Source organism: Myotis brandtii, unplaced genomic scaffold (genome assembly GCF_000412655.1).
Source record: "Myotis brandtii unplaced genomic scaffold, ASM41265v1 scaffold332, whole genome shotgun sequence".
Lineage (NCBI taxonomy): Eukaryota > Metazoa > Chordata > Mammalia > Chiroptera > Vespertilionidae > Myotis > Myotis brandtii.
The window spans coordinates 2,808,287-2,825,869 of record NW_005362797.1 but is presented as its reverse complement, the minus strand read 5'-3'; the positions used below and the strand labels follow the sequence as shown (position 1 = coordinate 2,825,869).

Here is a 17,583-nt window from a genome sequence, read left to right as displayed (position 1 = left end):
CAAACGTTTTTAATTTTGATCATTTTTTTTTATTTCGGTTAGGTTGAGCTTTTGTGCAGTTTCACTTTTAAAGAAGCATTACTTATTTAGTTGCCTTAGTTCTATGACACTAGACCTCTTGCATCTTCTGAAATATTACAAAGTAATCCAGTTGTTTTGTTCACTCTACTGTCTTATTTATGTAGATTTCTAGAGATGATTTTTTTTTTTTAGGGCATGATATATTTCAAAATAGGTTTTTTGGGGGATGTATTTTCTCATGGAAAGCATGTTGTAAGTGTAATTACATGCCATGATTCATCTTTAAAAAATAAGTTTGATCCATAATATACCTAACATACTCTGATTTCTTTGGGAAATAATAGAATACAATTTTTGTTCTGGTAGTTAAAACAGTACAAGAATATTTACAAAGTTAGTTGAAGACTTTTGATAAGCGCCCTTTTCTCAACTGTCTAGTTACTATTTGGGATGGGTAAAGCAGCTGTTAAGTGTTATATGAGAAGAAATGAAAGCTTTGGGTGAGAGACAGGTGCAAAGAAACCTGCTTCTTAAGCATTTTGGGCCAGAACCTGACATTAGATTAGTGCATTGGGGGTTAAACGAACTGGTTGATGAGAGAAAAGTTTAGTTTTAAAATTTGCTTTTTGTCACAAAGCAGTAGTTATTTTCTAAATATCATGAGTCTTATGCTACTGCTGGTGGGAGAGTGGGGGGATCAGAAGTGTGCAAATTAGCTTACAATGAGATAAATTATTTGAAGATGGAGAAGTGTGGTAATTCCTGTAATAAGAAATTTCCTTAGCTGAAATTGTATGTGCATCAAATGTTCAGAAAAGAAAATATGTGTGTATGTAAAGAATATATCGTTTTGCTGCTTTGCAGTTACATAATGGAATATCTTTTCTTTTGTTTCCTAGGCTCTCTACTTTTAGAATCCAAAATAAATCCTAACACTGCATACCAGAAACAACAGGTAAAAATTTGAAGATGTGTTTTATTTTGCATATTATCCTCTCAGTTGGTGATTGAATGAAAATTTACTCTCTGATTCCTTATAATGAAAAATTAAGAACAGATTACAACATACTTTGCCAGTCTAATTCTAAAATACAATTTCTATCAATTTTTAGCATATGAAACAATCATTCTAAATTAAAAAAAAAACTTGATTTGTATTAAGGTGCAAAGAAACCTGCTTATGTTCCAGGTAGCCTAGCAGGTGAGCTTTGATACTCAAAAGGTAAAACAACTCAGTTTTATTGTTTCTGCCTAAAGTGTAAAAAAAAAGTGGCAACTGATGTAATCATCAGCCATTAACACAAGTCCTTCATTGTTATAGATGCTAGTGCAGAAGAAATATTTGTATCCCTCTACAGCAACTCAGTGTAGATAAGAATCTGATTTCTTCATTTTTAAATTTTTACTTATTGATTTGAGAAAGAGAAAAAGAAACATTGATTTGTTGTTCCATTTAGTTATGCATTCATTGGTTGATCTTGTATGTGCCCTGATCAGGGTTCAAATCTCCAACCTTGGCATATTGGGACGATGCTCTAACTAACTGAGCTACTAAGATTCTGGCCAGGGCAAGAATCTGATTTCTTACATAGCCTGAAGAGGACTTTATACTGATGTTACAGTTTTTAAGGCAACTTTCAATTTGAGTATATTCTTTCTTGTATTTTTTTGATATGTAAGAGATACCAGAAAGTAAATCTTTCCCTCACTTAGTACTACTAGCACTATCGACAAATGGTATTTATTTAGAACTCACACACATATTGCTCTACAAAGCCAGTGAAATCGGTATCAGTTTCCTCATTGCCCTGAAGGTGCAGAGATAAAATAATTTAAAATAAAGAATATTACCAACACGTTCATACATATGTTACTTTATAAATATATGCATGTATCATTTTATAAATTATAAAAGTGCTTTGCTTTATCACCAACACTAAAATACTGCTAGAAGGAAATCAGTATTGTCTTTATTTTGCACATTAATTGATGCCTAAAGATTGTGACTTGCTTGAAAACACACAGAGAATACATAGGAAAGCTGATACTAACTCCTAAATTTACTTAATGGTGATTTATTTGTCCCAAAACATTGGTACAATATGAAACATTTTTCTAGTAGTTTAATGGTCTTTGTTGTATTTAGTGTTCTTAAGAAAACTTTAGGTTTGATTTGAATGGTTGGAGACTAGACTATTTGGCTTTGATATTTTATACTTAAATACATAAATTCATGTTTTGTGGTTTTAGTCAGCTGAAATGTAAAAGCATATCCTAAGAAAAAGGAAAGATTGAGTCTATTTTGAGGATGAATGAGCAAATCCATGTCTATTAATGATTAACCTATTGATTAACAGGCAAGGTGATTTGATGAAAATTAGGCTCTTCAAGGAAAACAGAAGGGCAAGTTGTAAAAATTTTCTAACTTCCAAATTGCCACATGGATAATTAGGAGCGGATGTCTAGCTGTGCTCTGATTGAAACCTCCCAATGATTCTGAATATACATTGTAGCAGAGCAGTTGCTTACAGTTTTATTAAATCTATCTTATATACTAATGTGATGGTTTTAGATTTGTTCCAGTGGGTGCTATCACCACTTTTCATAACAGTATGCATCAGTACTCATTTTAAAGTTGAAGAAACTAAGGCTCAGGGAGATAATTTCTGGCATGTTGATCTTATAATGTTCATGTAAATTATTTTGAACCCGAACAGCTACTCATCAGTGTGGAACAGATTACCTGCCTGGGATCCATGATCTCTAGAAGTTCTTGAAGATAGTAAAGAGGGGGATTTGAGCTCTTTTTAAAAATTCTGAATAAGATTATAGATTTCCACTACAGTCAAACCTCAGTTCTCAAACGTCTCCCACCTTGAGCAATTCGGTTCTCAACCAAGTTGTTCATGGAAAAACATCTTGGTTGTCGAACAAAATTTCGGTTCTCAATCCAACAACACAATCAGTCATGTGTCTTTCAGGAGTCAAAGAAGAGAATGTGGGAGTATGAGTTTACTGCTAAATCTTGCGTTGTTAACATCTCAAGAAATTGTGCCATGAATATTTTTATGGGTTTTTTTTTTTTTTTGGCTTTTGTTGCTGATTACTAAATATATACAGTAAGTCACCATGGATCTGAAGAATCTTAGGTTAGTAATAGGAGAAAAGTGAAAAGGAAAGTTGTAAGAACGATAGAGCTTAGATATGTACTGTATATAAGAAAGGTTACGATGGAATCATTTGGGGGTCTGGCAGATTAATTCAATTTACATTATTTCTAATGGAGAAAAATGATTCAGTTTTCAAACAAATTGCTTCTTGAACTGCCTTCCAGAACCAATTAAGTTCAAAAACTGAGGGTCCACTGTATTAGTAATGCTGCACAGCCTGATCAAGTGTATACTTCTGGCTAACATCACTTTAGTTCAGTGAGAGAATATATTGGTCTTACATATATTGGACAGTTACATACTTGACTGAACAGAGTTAATATGCAAGTTTAGCAGACAAATTTTTAAACATGGGATCCATTTATGTATAGTAAGAAGTGTCTTTGATAATGAAAAGTATTAGAAACTGGCACAGTGTTAATAGATATCCTTTAAGGTACCTTAAATATAATCTAATCATGTTTCCCCCTCAATACAGGAACTTTTAGTACCCTAATAGATGCTTAGCCAGCCTTTGATTGGCTCTTTCCAGTTTCTTGTCAGTTGGATTTAAATGTAACTCTCCCTAGTGTCCTTCAACATTTCATAGATTTCTCTCAGAGGACCCTTTTTTTGAAATGGTTGATTGCTGTGAAACAGTGTGCATGTCAGTAAGTTTGAGAAGATACCTAGACCCTATAAATATTTTTATTATACCATGCATATTGTAGAACACACATTATTTTATATTACAGGGGATATAAAATGGTCTTTGTGTTTTAAGTGTAGTGTCTTGCTGAGATTATATTTTAATAAAAACTGTTTATTAAACTTACTGTTATTTTAAAAAGTGAGTAAGTGTAAAGTGGTGGTAGGACCTTGCTTCTTGAACCACAACGCTGGTGCATGTTTAAAAACTGTCTAGATGAATACTCACATACTACACATTTAGCCAATACTTCATGGGCCCCAGATAAAGAGCACTTGATGTTGACAACAGAAGGAGGAGGAGCTAGGTTTATCAATCCCATCCTCATAATATGCCCTAGTTATTAAATGCTCAGACTTTTCTTTGAGCCTAAATTGTAACTTAATGTGCAAGCATAGGATACAATGTTCACCCTGTATGTTTTAGTACACTTAGATTGTATGCTCATTTTGTCATGCTTTCCATATATTGGTTAAATTTCTAAAGAAAAAGAGTTTTCAAGTGAAGTATAAAAAGGCATAGTTAATTACTGATACCAGTGTTGCAAAAAGTAAAAATGAGTACTATTCTCAATTCTTTGTTTTCTTAATTTGCTTTATACTTTGAAGTAGTTTGTGGTAATGTATGTTAATAATTCAGACTTCTTTTTTTCTTCCAAGGATACTTTGATTGTGTGGTCGGAAGCTGAAAACTATGATTTGGCCCTTAGCTTTCAAGAAAAAGCTGGATGTGATGAAATTTGGGAGAAAATATGTCAGGTAATTTTAAAAACTAGAAAACCAACATATTCTTAAGTATTTTGTGGGGGGTTTTTTGCTGTGCTTTCAGCTAATGCCCAAGATTTTAAATAAATCCTATACACAAGCATATCATATAGATCTTTTATATTTACTGCTTTCTGTGAAAAGCTTGAATTATAGAAAAGTTCAGTTTCTTGACACCAGACATCCAGCCCAGACCCTTGCTCTATGCCAGAGTTTTCTATTTATTTATTTATTTGTTTAATTTCTTACTGATTTGAGAGAAATTGATTTGTTGTTCCACTTATTTATGCATTCATTGGTTGATTCTGGTATGTGCCCTGACCAGGGATTGAACCCACAATCTTGGTGTATCAGGATGAAGCTCTAGCCAACTGAGCTACCCAGCCAGGGCTGGATGCCAGTTTTCTATTCAGCTGCCTTTGAGAGCTCATCCATTAGGGCTCACTTGCATCTCAGGTTTAATAATTCAAAACCAAACATAATCTCACTTAGATCTGTTCATTCTCCTATATCCCTCATCTCATCTGAGTAAATGCCATCCAATTGCTGAAACCAGAAACTTGAGGGTTGTGTTTATCCTTCCTTTACCCCTTATATTCATTCAGTTGCTCAATTCTAAATCTTAAATCTATTCACTTATCTTCATTTTCACTATCACAGTTTACTAAGCCACCATCATTTTGCTGTTTTTATGTGTGTTTTGTTTTTTGTTTTTTTGTTGTTGTTTTTTTTTTTTTGCTTTCATCTTGACCGGTCTTTTCAAATCTATAACATTGCTAGAGTGGTCTTTTTAAAAATGCAAGTCTGATCATATCACTCTTTGTTCAGTAACCTTTGTGGCTCTTCACTATTTCTTCAACTTCATCTTGTATGTTCTAGTTGATTCTGGACTTTCCTAGTGACAAGTACCTCAGTCTATAATCTCCATAATCTATTGTGAATGCATTTTATGTGCTCCAATGATTTAAGTCATTGGCTCTTGTTATGGACTCATTTAGACCATTGCATCTTAAGGATAGTTTCTCTATCTCTAAAATTTCTTTTAGATGGAGAACAATCTTGAGCAGATTCTTTAATTCAGTGGTTGTCGAGGTTTAGTCCTCAGACCGGCAGCATGAGCATGGTTTATTTTTGTTTGTTTGTTAATGTTTTTATTGATTTTTAGATAGGATGGGAGAGGAAAAGAGATAGAAACATAAATGATGAAAGAATCATTGATCAAAGAATCATTGATCAGCTGTCTCCTGCATACTGGGGTTTGAGCTTGCAACTCCCCCTACTGGGGATCAAGCTCACAACCCAGGCATGTGCCCTGACTGGGAATTGAACCAGTGACCACGTAGTGCATGGGACGATGCTCAATTCACTGAGCTACACTGGCCTGGTAGAGCACAGCTTTTATAAGAACTTTAGGTCAGATTTTCTCTGTAAAGGGTGAAAACTAAGTATTTTAGACTTTCAGTTTAACAGCTATTCAAATATGCTGTTTTAGTGCGAAAATAGCCATAGATAACACTTAAATAAACGGGAGTGGTTCTCTTCATATAAAATTTTATTTACAGAAACAGGTGGTAGGCCAAGTTTGGCTATAGTTCGTCAACCCTTGCTTTGGGCAATTCTATTGCACCCTGAAATTTGAGAGCCACTGCCTTAATAGAAGCTACAGTGTCCTTGAGACACAGTTTTTCCTTAACTTACAGAATTTATCTCTGCTATGCATTCTACTCAGCTGTGTTTTTCAGAAATTAACCTACCTGTCAAGCTGTCGCTTCCTTCTAAGAGACATCTAAATGCCTTCTTTGTTTTCTGTTCCATTACATTATTTTTATAGCATATTCCTCAAGGTTTTGTCTGTAAAGTTCTCTCAAAAAAGGTGAAATTAATGAGCTCGGGTATGCTAAAATTATTAGCACCCATTCAGACAAGTTTTGTTCTTCTTCACCTTTCTAAGTTGAGCAGTCACACTCTGGGCACAATCTTCTTCTATTAAGCCAGTATTTAACTCAGACCTGCACTCAATCTGTTGCTCTCCTTTAATATAATTGTCTAGTTTTTACTGTACTTTTCCTTAGTCATCTTCATTTGGGGCACAGCTAATATAGTACTTGTATGCTTTCCTAGGAATCACTGGCTATTTAATGTTCTTTTCTGACCTTCTCCAACTTTTACATAGTGTGTTCAGTATTTTGTTTCTCAGTCACTCTTTTATGATCCTGTTTATACTTTTCAATCATATTTCTGGATCCTGGCGTATACTAGGGAATTCATTATATTTTGCTCTCTCTGAGATCTTACATGTTTCTCAAGATCTCACCATTTTTTGATCTAGAAACCATTTTCTAGTATACTCTTTGATAGCAGTTATGTTTGGGCGCATCTCTTTTCCCTTTTTATATTTTTTATGGCCTTCACATTCTCATTATCTTCTTGTCCAGACTGACTTCTAAAATTTATACTTTCTCTTAATGAAAGCTCTTTGCTAGCTTATATCTTTTGTTTCCATTCTTCCGTTGTTTTTGTTTTGAAAGTAAGACTGAAACATATTTGTCAAATTTTACAATTCCATCTTAATTCCCTGAGCAGATCAGATTCCAAGAGTATCTTAAGTGCAGACCCTTTTCATTCATTACCTTCTTAAACGTTATATTTGCAAATTACCTCAAGAAGATAGCATTTTCATTACAATAAAGGCTCTTGTTCCTTTTTTTTTTTTTAATCAAATGCTACCATTTTTTTTAATTTTTTTTTTGGTAAAACCATGGCTTGAAAATTAGGAATCTAAAGTTATAATGAGAACTTATGTAATTAACAAATCCAGAGCTAAACTTGAGATCATGCCAGGTACAAGCTGTAAATGTGCCTAGCCTCCTGTGAGTGGTACTGCCCACTGGGTTAAGGTCAAGATGATATCACCTTACAGCATATTTCAAGACATATTCCAGGCCTTCTTCCCTTCCAATATTCGTCAACAATAGCTTTTTTTAAAACATTTTTATTGATTTTTTTTAAAAAAGAGAGGGACAGAGGGAGAGAGACAGACAGACATTTATTTGTTATTTCACTTATTTATGCATTTATTGGTTGCTTGTATGTATCTTTACCAGGGATCAAACCTGCAACCTTGATTTATCAGGATGACACTCTAACCAACTAAGCTACCTGACCAGGGCACTATCTCTTAACTATGCTTAGTTAGCAATTTAAGTTTCTTGGCCATTCCATGTAAGGCCTAATTTTTCCATGCTTTCACCATTCAATTTGGCCTATTGGGCAACTCTAGTGGCAGTTTTGCCAAGAGAGCAAAATGGTTTTGTTTCAACATATGTCTTTGACCTTTTGTAAAAATACTCTTTTACCTTAAAATGTATTTAGCTGTGAAGACTTAAGTTATCTTTTTATAATTAAAGCCCCTACACTGACATAAATTTGGGGTTTTATGACAAAATTTAGGACTTCTTCTGGAGGACCATGAAAGGTTTATGTATGTAGACAGGAAAACTCTTCTGTGGTTTGGTTGCCTAACTTTTAGTAGATATTCTTGGGGATAGCAGGTTGTGTGGTTCCATTTTTGTATGGGTACACTTGTTTCCCACTCGGTTTTCTTAATCATATTTTTGGACCTACCAACCAGTGTGTACAGCAAATCAGTGACCCACTTTGGTTCAAAGCCATTTTGTATATGCCCTTTGGCCCTTGATTTCTATAATTGACATTAAGTATTTTCTTTGTTGCTTACAGTTATATATATTGTCTATGGTTTCAGCATTATGATATTTGTTTGAATTTAACTCAAAGCTTAACTTTGAGGAGTTTGATGACTAGCCTGGAAGCACAGTGCTATGAATGTTCCTGAGACTTGCCCTGGTCTGTTGGAAAAGAGGGCCATGGATATAAGATGTGAGTGGATGTTTCAATATCAGGCCTCTACATTGAGGGTCTGAAGGTAGGGTCTACAGAGCACTATGTTCACAGGTAGGTTAGCATATCCTAGAATGTTGCTGTTACTGGTAAACCTTGCACTTATGAGGAATCTCATTCCATATCTTAAAATAGAAAGTATATATTATTTGTAGAAATGTAACTTAGGAAAGTAGGCAGTTGGAGTCAAACTTGAAAATTATCATTACAGTTTTTTTAATGTTTTTATTGATTTTAGAGAGAGGAGGGGAGAGGGAGAGAAACGTTGATGAAAGAGAGATGTTGATCGGCCGCCTCCTGCACACACAGCTGCCCACACCCCCCCCCCCCCCCCCCCCTCAGGAATCAATCTCACAACCCAGGCATGTGTCCTGACCGGGACTCGGGACTCGAACCGGTGACCTCCTGATTCATGGGTCGATGCTCAACCATTGGGCCACACTGGCTGAGCTTATAGTTTTCTTAGAACATCTCTTGTATTTATGTAAGAATATCATTTTAATTTGCTTGATTATCTTCTCAGCTATCATAAATCTGATTTAATAGGTTCAAGGAAAGGACCCTTCAGTGGACATCACTCAGGACCTTGTAGATGAATCTGAAGAGGAGCGTTTTGATGATATGTCATCGCCAGGTTTAGAATTGCCATCTTGTGAATTAAGTCGTCTTGAGGAAATTGCAGAACTTGTGGCATCATCTTTACCTTCCCCCCTGCGTCGTGAAAAACTTGCACTAGCACTGGAAAATGAGGGTTATATTAAAAAGCTCTTAGAGCTTTTTCATGTATGTGAGGATTTGGAAAATATTGAAGGACTGCACCACTTATATGAAATTATCAAAGGCATCTTCCTCTTGAATCGAACTGCTCTTTTCGAAGTTATGTTCTCTGAGGAATGTATAATGGATGTTATTGGATGCTTAGAATATGATCCTGCTTTATCACAACCACGAAAACACAGGGAGTTTCTAACAAAAACAGCCAAGTTTAAAGAAGTGATTCCCATATCAGATCCTGAGCTGAAACAAAAAATTCATCAGACATACAGAGTCCAGTATATACAAGATATGGTTCTACCTACCCCTTCAGTCTTTGAAGAAAATATGTTATCAACACTTCACTCCTTCATCTTTTTCAATAAGGTAGAGATTGTTGGTATGTTGCAGGTGAGTTTGATCATTTTTTTTCCTACTTAAAACAATACCCGTTGGATCAATAACATTTAAACTTTTAATTGTCTTCGGCAGAAATAATTTTGTGATCCTTTTAAATAACTAAGTTTTCTTTTAACAGTATGCCGAGTGTCAGGTCTGGTGTTTTAGGGTGCTTGTATCAGAATGGCCTAGGCTGCAATTTTCTGGATTCTGCACAAAATACGATTGAAAATCTCTGAGCTGGCCAGTAGTCTGCATTTGTAACACTCCTGAAACCAAAAAACCTCTCAATATCATATCCCATAGCATGTGAATTAGTCTACTCTAACTGAAATAGAAGTCTGCATGGTGGAAAGGTTTGTGAGTTGCATACTTCCCGTTTTTTGTTTCTTTGATGCCCATGATATTATAAGAATAACAGATAGGTGATATGACTTGGAAGACATATTATAAAGCCTTACCTGAGATCTACAAACAAAATAATTATTTGAAACCTGAATTTGTTAAATAAAAAAAGGAGGCAAATAAATATCAGTAAAAGCTACTTGGTAGCACATGTTATAAATAAGGCAGCAAATTTAATTTTCACAAGTGTATCTTTTTAGACACTGTATTTCCAGTGTCTTTGGCCTTTGTCACCCTTTAAAAAAAGGGGCTTCAAATAGAAGTAATTTTACCAAAACCTACTTTTCTGGAACTAGTAATAAATCCAGTTCATGTTGACTAATTTGACATGTTTTCCATTCATTTAAAACGGACACAAATAATATAGGCAATACAGTCCGGTAAGTATACTAGTAATCTTCTATACAGTGTATTATAATTGACAGTGGAGGAGGAAGAAGGGTTTTGGTACCAATTTCCATGTGTTCTTTGATATGAAACTAGTTTTTGCTAGCTTCCTAGTAGAGCCTGTGTTCTGGTCCAGTTTGATTCCTGGTTTCCTTGCATAGTTCTGAGTGCTATGGGTCTTTTTCTTTAGCTCCACATAGTTCTCATCTTGGTATGCAGTGATTTGTCACTTCTGTGTTTTCTTGGTCTTTATACCTGTAAAATGCCAGTTTTACTTATTAAGTAATAATTGCAGCTTGTTAGCGCTTCTTTGAAGAAGAGAATTTTACACATTTTTGACAAGGAGTGATGGAGGTATAATTTAAAGCAGGTTTTTACCCACCTTAAGTACATAATCATATCTCTTACCATTGACTACTCTACATAATGCTATTAAATGTTCTTATTCTTTCTACTTCTGTACCCCAAATGTAGCAGTTCAGAGAATCTTTTTTTTAATTATTTGATTGCCTTTTGGTGGAATACATTATATCTGGGATACATCTTGAAATTGGATGCTATTTTAGGTATGGCCTATTTGTACATTTTAGAAAAAGTAAAGGCGGGAGTAACCAAACTACTTCAGTATCATAAAATGTTTCTTGAGCACCTAGAACAGGGAATATGGAGGTTATAATCTAGTGGGATATTATATGTGTACATATATATATATGTAGGTATGTATATATATATTTAGACTTAGGCATGTCTGTAGGGCTAAAGTAATGTTGAAATTACTTCTAGCCTGAGGTAGTATGGAATTAAAATAAAACAAAAATCTTTAAAATAGTGATGGAAAAAAATTAAATGGGCAATCAAGAAGGCTCTATTACTACCTATTGTGATTGGGCTTTGGGTAAATTTCTCAATCTCTCTCAATTATAAAATAAGGAGGCAAGATAATACCTGAGGTTCTTTCCAAGTTCTTACCCTATGAGAATGTATTTTGAATCCTTTTAAAAATTTAATGCATATTAAATTGTGTATATGGCTATCTTCAAATAATGTTTCTTTAAAAGCTCTGAATGTAGCCTTTTAAAAAATTGAGTCATTTCTGTGTCTTTAAACATCAAGGAAGCTTTATTTTCATTTTAATCTTTATTTGAGAGGTTGTAGAACCTTAATTTCTGAAGTTAAAATTACGAAACCTTATGAAAACCAGGGTCTATAAATATGACCCATACCTGCTTTTGTAAATAAAGTTTTATTTGAACACAGCACACTCATTTACATACTGTATGACTGCGTCCTACTATGACAACAGAGTTGAGTAGTTGTGGCAGAGACCATCTGGCCTGTAACAACAGAGTTGAGTTGTTGTGGCAGAGACCATATGGCCTGAAAAGTAAAATATTTAAAATGTGGCCCTTAAATAGACTTAGGAAATAGAGAGCTGCCAAAATATAAAGAACAATCTTTCTGTATAAATCTCCAATTTATCCTTTAATAGTTTGGTTTTTCTTTATCTCTTAAAAAAAAATAGCATCACCAATACCTTCTTCCCTTTTTGCAGTTATTACAATTTGTATCTTTTATTATAGCATCTTGAAATTTTTTATTATACTCTTACCATTAAGTAGCATAATTTATCCTTTGATTTCACAGGAAGATGAAAAATTTCTGACAGATTTGTTTGCACAACTAACAGATGAAGCAACAGATGAGGAAAAAAGACAGGAATTGGTAAGAACTTTGATGATATAGAGGACGCGAAACTAAAACAACTGATTTTTTTATATTCACTGATCCTTTTTCCTAATTTCAGGTTAACTTTTTAAAAGAATTTTGTGCGTTTTCCCAAACGCTACAACCTCAAAACAGAGATGCTTTTTTCAAGACTTTGTCAAACATGGGCATATTACCAGCTTTAGAAGTCATCCTTGTAAGTCTGTTTCTCCTTATATTTAATTACTACTATGTTTTTAATCCACAAAGGTAACATATGTAACATGCAAGTATTTCATTATAGCCAATATTTAATATTAGCTGTGTATTACACAGTATCCTATATAATAAAAGCCTAATATGCAAATTGTCCCCTCGGGTGGTCATTTGACCACTCACTATGAAGTGCGCTAACCACCAGGGTGTGGCACGGAACATGGCTCTGGCAGCAGGTTCTCAGGTGCTGGTTGCCCGCGAGGAGCCCACCCTGCACTCATGCGGCCTCTTCCGGGTGAGCCAGGCCGTAGCTGCCGGGATCACAGGGGCCGGTCAAGCTCCCCATGGGTTCGTGCAGGAGCTGGTCTGCAAGGCCAGACGGCTTCTGTGCAGCACCACTGGGCGGCCCAGAGGCCCACGCTGTGCCCTGGCTCACGGCATCCAGCTGCACTCACCGCATCTCCGCGTGGGAACTCGGGCACTGTGACTTAGGCCGAGGAGGGCGCGCGGGGACCCAGGTGCTGCCCAGGGCCCAGAGGTCAGCTGGGACCTGCCCTTCCACGACAGATGCTCGTGCTTTGATCGCCGGCCATGCCTAGAGACTGCGGACCTCTAAAATTCCAGTGTTAGAGTTCTTACATAGTGCTGAAAGAATCCTTAAGAATTTTCCATCCTATATAATAAAACCCTAATATGCAAATCGACTGAACAGCGGAATGACCTGTTGCTGTGATGCGCACTGACCGTGAGCGGGCAGACGCTCAATACAGGAGCTGCCCCCTGGTGGTCAGTGCACTCCCCCGCTCAGCTAGAAGCCGGGCTCACAGCTGGTGACACTGGGCAGCAGTGGTGGGAGCCTCTCCCACCTCCGCTGCAGCGCTAAGGACCTCTTGGCAGACATTCCCATGAGGGCTCCCGACTGCAAGGGCGCAGGCTGGGCTGAGGGACCCCCTCCCTTCCCAGTGCACGAATGCTGTGCACCAGGCCTCTAGTATCTATAATAACAAAAGGGTAATATGCTCATTAGACTGGATGTCTTCCGGATGTCCTTCCTGTTGAAGCCAGGGCGGGAGGGAAGCCAGCCTGGGTCCAAGGTGCCTGCGGCGACCAGAGGAAGAAAGCAGCCCGGGTGCCTGCGGCGGCTGGAGGAGGGAAGCCTGGGTCTCGGGTGCTGGAGGATAGACAGTGCCGGCAGCTGGGGGAAAGAAGGCCTACTCTTGCACGAATTTTTACTAGTTTTTAATAATAATGTGTTAACTTTGCAGCTTATTAGATGACATGTTAAAGTAGAAAAGTAAACAGGAATAAAAAAAGTATAACTTTATCCATGGAAAAGGGTTTTTACATGCAGCAGAATTTCCTTTACCTCTTTTTTTTATTGCAGTGTTTTCTTATAATTTGTTAGGTTTTGAATTTATGTAGCCATACAAAAGTTCCATGTTTTTATAATATAGGAGAAATAAGTTCTTTTTATCTGCAGGGCATGGATGATACACAGGTGCGAAGTGCTGCTACTGATATATTCTCATACTTGGTTGAATATAATCCATCCATGGTACGAGAGTTTGTCATGCAGGAGGCACAACAGAATGATGATGTAAGTAAGAAGTTAACAGAGCAAAAAATAACCAACAAGGTAAATATTATTTGCACTAACAGTAACTGTATTTAAGATTTAAATAGTTAATGTTTGGGAAAAGTGTGGCCATAATATCAATTGGCTTATTCTTCCCCTAAATCGGTGACTGTCTCAGTTTTAAAATGTGTCTTACAGCAGTTATTTGTTAATGCTCAACTTAAATTTCTTTTTAAATTTTTTAGATTATTTATTAATTCTGAGGTTAACTTTCTGTAATGTTTAAATCGTTTATCAATAAATTGTTATTCTGTATGCGGAATTAATAACTTTCCTAGGAAAACATTGACTTTGCTAGGGATTGAGTCTCAGAATCATCAAGAATGAAGAAATGAAGCACAGTCCCTTGGAAAGTATTTAGGGGCCCTTACCTAACCATAGGGAACAAGCTGTTGTCTTGTTCATACATATACATATTTTAAGTAAGTGAGAGAATATATCCTGGTAATGGGAAGGGCACTCCCAGAGTAAATGGTGTATGGCATACGTGACAACCCTAAATGTATGTGCTCTGTTCTGTTTTCAGATAAAGCAGTGATTCTGATTCTCCCCCACCCTTCTTCCCCCATAAAATCTTGAAAGTAATTTTTTACTTAATAATAAACTAAGATTTTCTGCCCTCAACTTTTTTTTAAAAAAATACATTTTATTGATTTTAGAGAGGAAGGGAGAGAGAGATACAAACATCAATGATGAGAGAGAATCTTTCATTGGTTGCCTCCTGCATGCCCCCTCCTGGGGATCAAGCCCGCAACCCAGGCATGTGCCCTTGGCCGGAATCGAACCTGGGACCCTTCAGTCCGCAGGCTGACGCTCTATCCATTGAGCCAAACCAGCTAGGGCATGCCCTTAACTTCCTAAGTAGTGGGGTGAGAGTAGGGCACATCGTCTTAGGCTGGAATTGTGTGGATCTTTTTCTCTTACCATAGTTTTACAAAAAGAGAAAATAAACTTTTACTTTTAAAAAGATCCTAATTAATGTGTTGTGATGTCAAAATGAAGTAGACTGTCTAGTAACTTCTATATTTAAGGTTGTTGTTTTTTAATTACCATTTTCTTTTATAAAATAGACCTATCTTGAAAGCCAAAATATCTGCATTAAAATAAAGGCTATTCTTATTGGTCCTGTAACCCACTAGTTGAAGATACATTAATATAGTTTACTCACATGCAGTAGGTCTCTTGATTCCTAGTCTTAATCATCATTTCCATATACTGTCTGCATTTTCTTTTTGTCTATCCTACCATTGCATATATAGGCAAGAGCAGGGATTTTCTCATTGAATCCTTCTCAATTTTTATTTACTCCTTGTGCCAGGAACACCAGTCATAGTGACATTTGGAGTCTATAGAATACATTTATTCTCCTGTGTTTTCCTTTAAATATTATAATCTTGTTTCCCCGATTTCAGACATTCAGGTACCAACTAATTTTTTTCTTAAAGTGGAAACTTTATATCATTTCCATAAATGGAGTATAGATATAGATATCATTTGCCATGAATAGAAGGAATCCCATAAAAATGCAGTGAAAGTAGAACAATGTTATAAATTTTAGCTAAATATTCTTACTGTTAAAGCTATGAACCTAAGGCCCATTTGCCTTCTTCAGGAAGGATATTTTGTTATCAAAAGGTGTAAAGATTATTAGCACCAAATTGAAACTTTGTTTTTGCTTTAATCAGAGGGATTTACAGATACTAGAAAAGGAAAGAAACTTTAATTTTGGTAGTATTTAGTGTAATGTGCCTGTGCCATATTTTAGGGAAACACTGCCATATACCTGTTAAGTCAGTCAATCATTTCATTTTGTTTGAGGTTAACAAGATTGCTAGAGCTAGCTATAATGCTGTAGTATGTCATAGTATTTGCTTTCCATTCCCCCATAGTAAGTGATCCTTATTGTATTTTTCTCACCAGGATATTTTGCTCATCAACCTCATTATAGAACATATGATTTGTGATACAGACCCTGAACTTGGAGGAGCAGTCCAACTTATGGGCCTGCTTCGAACTTTAGTTGACCCAGAAAACATGTTAGCTACTTCCAATGTAAGCCACGGATGTTTTTCTGTTTATCATGCTAGTATAATGATTATTGCTGATAGTAACCAATGCAGTTAAAGTTCATGGAAGTGTTTTTGGTTCCTTAGAAAACAGAAAAGACTGAATTTCTGGGTTTCTTCTACAAACACTGTATGCATGTCCTCACTGCTCCTTTACTGGCAAATACAACAGAAGACAAACCTAGCAAAGGTAAGATAATGCAGATTGGTAGTTCTTGAATTCTGAAACTCATGGTATTAACATAGAGGTCTAATGTATTTTCAGATGAGGTGTTCAAAGTAAAATTTCTTTAAAGTGTTATAATCAGAGATCAAAGAAAATAAGAATTGCTTTCGGATTTTAAAATTTTATTTTAATGGGAGGGCGCAGAGGGATTTATTGTTCCATTTATTTACCAGTATGCCCTCATGGGTTGATTTTTGTCCCCGATGAATCCACAACCTTGATGTATTGTGACAATGCTCTAACCAACTCTAGCTTTCTGGCCAGGGCGCCTTCAGAATTTTAAAACAATTTTTTGTTGGCAGTATTTGTTTTTAGTTTGCATTTATATAGGTGAAATAAATAGAAGTAGCTATGAGAAAATTCATTTTAAGTTATTTATACTCCAAATGTGTAGTAGAGCAAAGCTTGTACTCAATATTAAGCTGTTTATATTTGCATTGAGGATGAATCAAAACATGATTATTTATTACTTTTGCATTTTATTCCTTTTGCTTTTAGCTTGTCTGTTTAGAAAGTAGTTGTAGGGTCTTCATTGGGAAATTCCTTATTGAAGCTTTCAGAATAACTATATTATTTTGTCATATGAATTATCAGTATAGAATAGTTTAACTTATAGCACCACTTAGAAAATAAATGTTAAATTTACATTTGATGACTTTGGAATCAAGTCTTGGAAACAAGATATACTCATTTCTCCTACCTACTTTATTCCTGTTAGGTAAAGCTTGAGGCTTTTTTCCAGACCCACATGTTTTATTCATCAAACATTTATTGAGAACCCATTGCATGGAAGGCATGTGCTATATAATCTTTAGGGGCTTAATGGGGGAATTGAAAAAAATTAGTAAAATACTTTCAGAGGCTTACTGCCTGGTGAGGAAGATACACCAATCATTGTAATTCAGTATGGATTCATTATGTATAATAAAGGAGGCACAGAACACACTTCATTCATAGAAGTAGAATAATTCCACCAAAGACTAGATGTGTCTGGCAGAACCTATGCTCTGCTGAGGGATGTGTTAAGACGTGGTAGAGCATTCTTGCACTTGGAATACAGCAGATGTAGTACATTTGTATCCCATCTCTGCTTTACTAACTTTTCAGACGTGGGTCTTGTAAAACTAATTCCTCATAGAGTTATTTAGATGAAGCAAAAATGTAAAGCATCATTCTTAGTACATGGTAGGCATTCAGTGAATGTTAGTTTCCTTTTCCTTAACTTTAAAA

At 35.8% G+C, this 17,583-nt stretch overlaps 1 protein-coding gene across 6 annotated transcripts in view; it reads left to right on the top strand.

Annotated features, from left to right (window-relative positions):
- Nucleotides 1-877: 877 nt before the first annotated feature.
- The window catches only part of PPP4R3A (protein phosphatase 4, regulatory subunit 3A), a 34,087-nt gene continuing 17,381 nt past the window's right edge, over nt 878-17,583 (top strand). For 3 of the 6 annotated variants that reach the window (XR_001363065.1, XM_014543683.1, XM_014543684.1), the window contains exons 1-8: nt 878-976; nt 4,539-4,637; nt 9,108-9,725; nt 12,150-12,227; nt 12,310-12,426; nt 13,906-14,061; nt 15,982-16,113; nt 16,215-16,317. Coding sequence is in view for 5 of the 6 variants with exons in the window: in XM_014543683.1 (XP_014399169.1) it covers nt 893-976; nt 4,539-4,637; nt 9,108-9,725; nt 12,150-12,227; nt 12,310-12,426; nt 13,906-14,061; nt 15,982-16,113; nt 16,215-16,317 (1,387 nt within the window). In the remaining variant the exon portion in view is untranslated. Of the gene's footprint in view, nt 977-4,538; nt 4,638-9,084; nt 9,726-12,149; nt 12,228-12,309; nt 12,427-13,905; nt 14,062-15,981; nt 16,114-16,214; nt 16,318-17,583 lie in introns of those variants that run through there. The other 3 variants (XM_014543685.1, XM_014543686.1, XM_014543687.1) reach the window with 2 other exon arrangements.